Here is a 7,699-nt window from a genome sequence, read left to right as displayed (position 1 = left end):
GTTCAATCCCAAAAGACATTATTATTGCTTCTTGGGATTAGGGTTTGCCCTTTGCTCTAAATGATTAAAGCTTTTTATATCAACTCAATTTAATAAACAATTTATCTCGTGACTAACTGATGTGAAATTTTGCTCATACTTTATCAACAATTCTCTCGAGTAAAATATCATGTTGTCTGAGACCCTCATCAAATTATATAGTATCGATTTATTTCTCAAAATAAGAAGGATCACATGCTCTATCAAGACTTAATTTTTCCACTATATTAAGCCTTTGTTTGATTTTCATTAAATTACATTACATTACATTCTATTTTTCTCTCTCCTATTTTCAACCACACAATCTTCCATAAAATAATATTACACGTAAATCGAAAATTTTTCTTTCTTTTTCAACCACTCATTTTTCAAAAAACACTATTCTATACATTAAATTTTCCCCGTAATGGGGGCCAAACAGTAGTTAAATCTTGAGAGTCATTTTTTGAATTTTTTTTTTCAATTATTGTGATTAACTGAGTCCACACGATTGTTTGCTACAAATGTAGATTCATCACGTGCTTCCATATGGTCAAGATTAAGTCTTAGCTTAGAAACATTCCATTCCATAATATTAACATAGCCAATGAAATAGCTAAATTCTATTGAAGCAGCTCAACTCCCAAAAAGTCAAATTATCCAGTCAAGTCCATCCCCAAGGAACTCTTTGAACATGAGATGCTCTATATTTTAAAGAGTCAACCCTTAAAATCATGCTCCAAAAAACTCTTTGAATTATAACATAGTCCAATCTTATATGTCTTTTGCGTTTCTCTTTAGTTCTTCGCAAATTTGATTGTTAAAATCACATGAAGAGGAAGATAAAGAACTCACAATAATTAAGAAAGGTGTTATCAAGCTTCAATTCGATTTCTCCAGGACGATAGAAATGACATGACGGTAGAGTAACATATTTGGATAAAACTTAGATTAATTTGATTAAGTTGACGTTGAACTGAAAATTAGAAATAGGAAAAATCATATTTTCGGGTTGAGCTAAAATAACTAGTTACTAAATTTATTTAGAAAAAATAAAATAATTTGACTTATTTTAAATAAATTAATTAAAAAAATTAGGGAAATTATGTTCTTATTCGATTCTTCAGTTTTTGATCTGGAATTGAGAACCGAACCAAACTGTCTGTTCTTGATTTAGATTTCTGTTTGGATATTTAACTTAAGAAGAACGGCTCAACTCGATTCGGTTAGGGAGTTTTTTTGGCCCTGCTCATTCGCACGTACTTGGGACCCCAAATAGCTCTCTCATTTCTGAGTCCCATGGAAAGAGGAGGGCGGTGACAAGTACATTGCTGAAATCGATGAAACTAAGGAGAGAAACGGTATTCAGAATCTCTACCAGAAAGTTTATACAGAGACACCTAGCAGTCAAGTTAACATACAAATCTAGAAGTACAGACAGACAATAACTCAATCTCAATGTCACAGACCAGACCCTGAATTCATAGAACAGATGCCAAGTGATCTGTTTACGAACTACAGAATTTGACTCTTATCCAGGTGGACAACTCAATCCCTATTGAAACCCGAACAGCCATTTTCTCGAACAACACTGAAAGATGCCATCAAAGTCATTGGCTGTCAGGTTCATTAGTCCTCTGTCGACTCCAATTACCAGCTTTACGCTCTCCTCGCTTTCTTTTATTAATCGGAAAATGTATCTCTGAAGCTAAGCAAGATTCCAGAATTGATTGTTCTTGGGATACAACAGTTTTTCCGCCTGCGTCAGTTTCTAATTCTGGAAGGGCTGCGTTACTGCTGTCTTCTTTCTCACTATTTTCACCGTCTTGATGCTTCTCGGCAGGTTCACCATAATTATTTTCGGACGGTGGCTCCTCCACTTCGACCCCCTCGTTATGTAGTATGTTATCAACAATCTGTAGAAAACAGTCGGAAAGTGTCCAAAATAGAAAGCCTAACGCTAACAGATAACTTGGACATAACAGTACCTTCAGGGAAAAAATATATTATTCCTCTACATGGGGTAAAAATCTAAGAGCATAAATTGCGTGCCGAGCTTATTCTGACTTTTTTTTTCTGCAACATCCTTGTTGAGAAGCTATTTAATGACTAACTATTCAAGGTCAACATCCTTGTTGAGAGCTATTTAATGACTAACTATTCAAGGTGACCTTACTAAAAATAAGACTCAGGACATCCAGTCGAGTTGGTTGTTTTTTTACTAGGTCGTCTAAATTCCTTCGATCAAGTCTTTCTTTTCCCTGTAAACATGTTTTCACAATGTATTAAAGAGGGCATCGCTAACCTTAGTGCCAGCAAGAGGTGGGGATTGGGGGGCGGGGGGTATGGTTACATTATTTAACAGAGTACCATGCAAATATTACTGATGAACAAAGGATTGTGTCTTACTCTTTCAGACGTATCAGCAACTTCTGCCTGATGCGGGGTGACATCAACAGATGACAATAAGCCAACTGTACTTTCAATTATATCAGGTACGGGAATGGCCTCTCTGCAGCTCGACGCTGTACTTTCAGGCATAATGAAATCTCCGAGACCATAGTATGACAAGTGCTGAGTTGGCATATATAGACCTCCAACTGAAACTGTCTCTCCATTATGAGCAGAGAATGTAGAGCAATGGACGAAGCTCGTTTGAGCATTACATGCCACAAGCTGGCTCAAGTTTCCAGACGAAGAAAATTTTGCTGCATTTTGTACCATTGTAAAATCAAGTCGAACCTTCATTTTATGAACCCAAGTCTGCACTAAATCAATCTTGCGAAGGATATGCTCGAGGTCGCTGTCCTTGTCTTCAAGAAACGAATAATCATCATGAACTCCAGACTCATCATGGCCATTGTTATTCTGATCTGTAAACATGGATAAAAGAGAAGCTACACTCATCCCGCATCACAAACAAAGCTTTTTCATCAGAGCAACAGAAAGAAAATGATACATTCTACAAGATTAAGACAGTTGAAGAAATAATCTCCCAAGTATTAAAATACAAAACACCCTCATTGTAAAGTTTCAAAAGCAAGAAAACTAGAAATGTCACATGTGACCTGGGAAAGTGGCATTTTGTACATGATTTTTTTTCTCCAATAATGGTAGGAATAAGAATAGTACTCAAGCCATTCATTGCAGACAATTAAACTGTTCAAAACATTGATAGTTTTAGGTATTTAGCTTTGACAATTGATGAGAAGATGAAGACGATGAAAGCATAGAATTAGAGTTAGTTGGATAAAAGAAATGTTAAAAGGATTCTACGTGGTAGAAAAATACTCATGTTTCATAGGTAAATTCTACATTATGGTTAATAAATCTGCTATGTTTTGTGGTACTGATTATTGGGTGGTTGAACGACAAATTGCTCATTAGACAAGTCAACAAAGTCATATAGCTTGATTTTTTCAAAAATCAACCAGCAGGGAACAAGCTTACCAAGAAAATTAAATTTTGCCTTTCCGGTGATATGAGAAAACTTTAATTGAAACCTAACTTCCAGTAGATCTATGGAAGTAAAGAGGTATAAATCCTGACATGAAGACGTGAGTAATACATTTCTTCTTGTATGCCCCATAACAATACTTGTATTATTCACAGAAATGCAACAGTCTGGCATAAATTATAATTGGGTGCCTAGTGTAGGTTATGAGTAAATATACCAATCAGATGAGCATATCAATTTCAAAAAGGTATCAAATTGAAGAAAATTAGAAAGAAAATACTAATGATGTCCAGTATCTTATGGGCATCATCCTAGGACTTCATATCATCTGGGTAAAAATGGGTTCAGAACTTGAGAAGTTTGGAATTTAAACTAATAGAAATAACATTTTAAGTTGATAGAAATTTCCTTGCATAAATCAAACCTGGCTTGAACTAGAACCTATTGGGAAACATGATGTGTGGATAATACATTTTCGTATCCAGCAAAAACGAAGCACATTATCTACAACTTTGTCATAAAAATCCAGACAAATTTAACCATACGTAATGAGACTAAACTAAAAAAAAATCTAAAATAAGCGACAATAAGACTGGAAACGAGTTAAATGCTTCCAAACAATCCCCTTTTCTTTATTCTTACGTAGGGCAAGGTTAATATGAACTCAAAACGTTAGAAATGCTGACCAGATATGTGTTTAATAAAATTTCATAGCCAAAGATCTGTCATTTTAGTTAAAACATCAAACTTCTAGACTTATCTAGAGATAATTCACGGGCAACAATGATTCACATCAAAATTCAATCCCCTTATTGAGATTATGCATTCTTACAACTAACACAGAACTTCATGAAAGTGAAGGACAAGGCTTCATAAACATATAGGTAAAATATACAACCAAAGCTAAAAAAAGGTTAATGGGCCATCTAGGCGGCTTACCTGGGATACCAAAGTCTTCCCATATAGGAGTTCCATCCAAATCAGACAACTTATTTTCTGCAATATGTCACGTCAATGGGTAATTTCTCTACAACAACCATGACAGAAAAATAGAGACAGCAAACATGCCAGATTGTACATGGTATTATAGAATAAATACACATAAAAAAATCTTTTTTGTCATCTTCTGCAACACAATCCAGTGGTATAAAGAAAGAAGTCATACCATGACCAGAAAAAAGAATATGATTTGATAAATATGATGCAATATCAGTTGTATCTTCCACTCTCTTCCGTTTTCTTCTCTTCATTGGCCTTTTTCTACAATCTTGGGATCTAAATGGTAACGACCTTGAGCCAGATTGTTCAACTGTTCCTTGATCTATTGACATGCACTTTTTTCGATCATGTGCTGCGATGCACCTGTCATACTTTGATGCCTGTGACTGCAATTCCTTTATTCTTAATTCTGTCCATTTGCACCTCCACACCAGAGGACGTATAAAGTTTCTCCAGTGAGTGGTCAATTTTTTCTTCCTGAAAGAAGTAAATTAAATCAGTTGAGCATTTATTCGTCATTATTTTCCGAGTGCTGGAAAACTGGCTCTTTTTCAAATTATTTCCCTTGATCTTTAGACTTTAGCAATATATTTAATTAGTGAGTAGATACGACTAGGCCTAAACTTAATGCACATAAAAGCTAGAGAGAGCCACCCTATATTTCAGCATTTATAACTAACAAAAGCTAAATATTCCAACTCTAGTGGACAAATAAAATATAATATCTCTATGCTAGACATCAGACAAACTAAAAATTCGGAAATAATTAAAAGGAACGAGCGAATGGAGAGATCTGTCCAGCTAAGCTCCAACCACGAGGAGATCATTTCTGATGTATCATTATCTTTCAATAATTAGAAAGTCTGGTTTATGAGTTAGTTTAATCTAACTACTTAAAATAAGGCAAAATACATAAAAGTGGTCATGAGAAATTTTAAATAACATATGAATGATGTATAAAGCACGGTTCACAAATAATCAAATGGTGTTCTTTTTGTAAACTACAAGGAAGAATAGATAAGCGGAAGAAAGAACAGATAAGCGGAAAACCCCGCACCTCATTGGAAATATACTATTAAGTCCAAATGGAGGCATCACATCAATGTCGCCAAAAAACTGCGATTCAACTTCAGCGTCACTCAATTCAGAACTATTCCCATTTCCAGAAGTGGTGTCGGCGAATGAGCTTGAATATTCAGTTGCATCTGGATCCTCTTTTGCAACAACTCCTTTGTCCTTGCCACGTGCAAATTCAATTACATCAACAGAGATATTTTCCATACACTTTGGATTTTCAATCTCTTCCTTAGACATATTTCCCATTTGATAGTTCGTCTCTTGAGGAAACTTTTGCCATTCATAAATAAATATATGAAGAAAATATCATTATTAGACACATCTTTGATGATCTACATGGGGGCAGAGCCTGTTTGTACCTCTGTTCCAAATAAAAAAGACAATCGTGAAGACCAAAGTTATATAATGTGGAAGCTAAAGCGATTGTGATGAGATAAAGGTGTGCACGCATCGTAAGTCGGAGGAAGAACCATTATAACCATGTAATCATCAGAATCAATTATGATAAGATAAAGATTAACCACACAAGATTGTGCCATATCATTACATCAGAGGAAGAATCATTATAATCCATTTAATCTACATAATCAATGCCTGATTTAGTACAATTCAGCTAGAGTTTCGAAATCCATACCCAAATTACAGGAAAAACATATAAATTAATTAAAAGTCCATTTGATGTAGATTTTTTGAGATTATATTTTGTGGAAAGTGAGATTTTTAGAGAATGTGTAGTTAAAAAGTAGGAAAAAAATTATGGGTTTACATGTAAAGTTATTTTATTGGAAGAACATGCGGTTGAAAATTAGTGTAAGAAAAAAATTAAGCTTTATAGAATATGTACCAACAGGGACTAATGCCTCTAATAGGCCATCTTCACTTGTAAAACTCAAAATTTTGACCATGGTTGAAGTAAAACTACATAGAACAACTTAATATATAACTTAGATAGTTGAGTCGTGTCTTACATTGACTTGGAGAAGGAAAGTTCCCAAGAAAACATAAACCGGAATTCTTTAGTATAATTGTAAAATTTGATATATTTCAGCTTTCATAAGCTTCAGTCTGAATATAATGGAGTCACAAAAAATATCATATAGTCTACTCCAAATTTATTAGGAAAAAGCCTTATGTTGTAGTTAATAATTTTGAATGTTTAAATTGACTCTCCTGGTATCAAAATAAACGGAATTAAATGTAAAAAAACCCCGGAAAAAAAAAAAAAAGATCCCTCAACTGCTTAGATGATCAATTATGACTCCAGTAACAAAACCCAAATTATGAACAATCATACCCGCATAGCTTAAATCAACTAAACCAAGAATACATAATTAAATTCCTAATACAAAATTCATGCTACATTTAATTAAAAAAAAAAAAAGAGGATCATTCTCAAATTCGTAGTTGGATTTTGTACTGCGTCTGTGTGTGTGTGTGTGAGCGAGCGAGCGAGAGTGAAGCTGCTCCAGAAGCATGCATTACAAGACATACAGTATTCCTCCAATTTTGCATGCAAAAAAAAATCTCAAATTCAAGAAAGATGGTAAAAATGCATAATTTGAATTCATAGCTAAAACTCTGCAGATAGGACAACTTTAAATTCTGAGCGTCTGGAGAAGAAACCACAAAAAAAAAAATTCATAATTCATGCAGAAAAAGGTGAGAGAAAGAAGGGTTTACCAACGGTGGAGTGAAGAGTGTGTAAGAGAGGAGGGAGAAAGGTTCGGCGGCGACTGAACAAAGCGGCGTATTTGAGTAGAAGAAATGAACGTTATGTTTTTTGATATAATGACTATTAGAGTACAAGTGTGTGTGACCTAAACATTGTGCAACTTATTTTACTTGTAACAATTCCCGCTTTTGGCCAACACCTCATGCGCTTCCCATATGTTTGGTGATCTTAAGTGTAAATAGGTCGAACCAACTTACTTTAGGATGCTTGGTGTTTATAGTTCGTATATAATTTTATTATTGTTATTTTTTGTCAGTTCAGCAGGGACAAAAGGATGATATATTATGTCAGACGTGTCATTAGTCCAATATAAATTATTTCATTATTATTTTTAAAAAGAAAAAGAAAGGATTGTATGATTGAACGGGGTAGAATGATCTATATGGATGATAATGGAATGGAGCGATATCGGGGCA

General features: G+C 34.4%; 1 protein-coding gene across 1 annotated transcript; it reads right to left on the bottom strand.

Annotated features, from left to right (window-relative positions):
- Positions 1–1,346: 1,346 nt before the first annotated feature.
- LOC111371417 lies at positions 1,347–7,370 on the bottom strand. Its single transcript, XM_022993402.1, has 6 exons — positions 7,232–7,370; positions 5,532–5,912; positions 4,641–4,951; positions 4,415–4,471; positions 2,428–2,891; positions 1,347–1,934 (listed from the first exon to the last, which is right to left on the bottom strand). The coding sequence occupies exons 2-6, from the start codon at positions 5,795–5,797 to the stop codon at positions 1,629–1,631; spliced, it is 1,404 nt and encodes a 467-aa protein (XP_022849170.1). The 5' UTR covers positions 5,798–5,912; positions 7,232–7,370; the 3' UTR covers positions 1,347–1,628.
- Positions 7,371–7,699: the final 329 nt, after the last annotated feature.

This window comes from Olea europaea, chromosome 22 (assembly GCF_002742605.1).
Source record: "Olea europaea var. sylvestris chromosome 22, O_europaea_v1, whole genome shotgun sequence".
NCBI lineage: Eukaryota > Viridiplantae > Streptophyta > Magnoliopsida > Lamiales > Oleaceae > Olea > Olea europaea.
This window is presented reverse-complemented; position numbering and strand designations above follow the sequence as displayed.

Bases quoted from the DNA above. Each gene is read 5' to 3' on its own strand.
- LOC111371417 (XM_022993402.1), bottom strand. From the start codon at position 5,797: ATGGGAAATATGTCTAAGGAAGAGATTGAAAATCCAAAGTGTATGGAA. The intron at 4,952-5,531 runs GTGCGGGGTTTT...TACTTCTTTCAG, and splicing joins AATAGTATATTTCCAATGAG to GAAGAAAAAATTGACCACTC. The intron at 2,892-4,414 runs GTAAGCCGCCTA...CCATGTTTACAG, and splicing joins GGAAGACTTTGGTATCCCAG to ATCAGAATAACAATGGCCAT.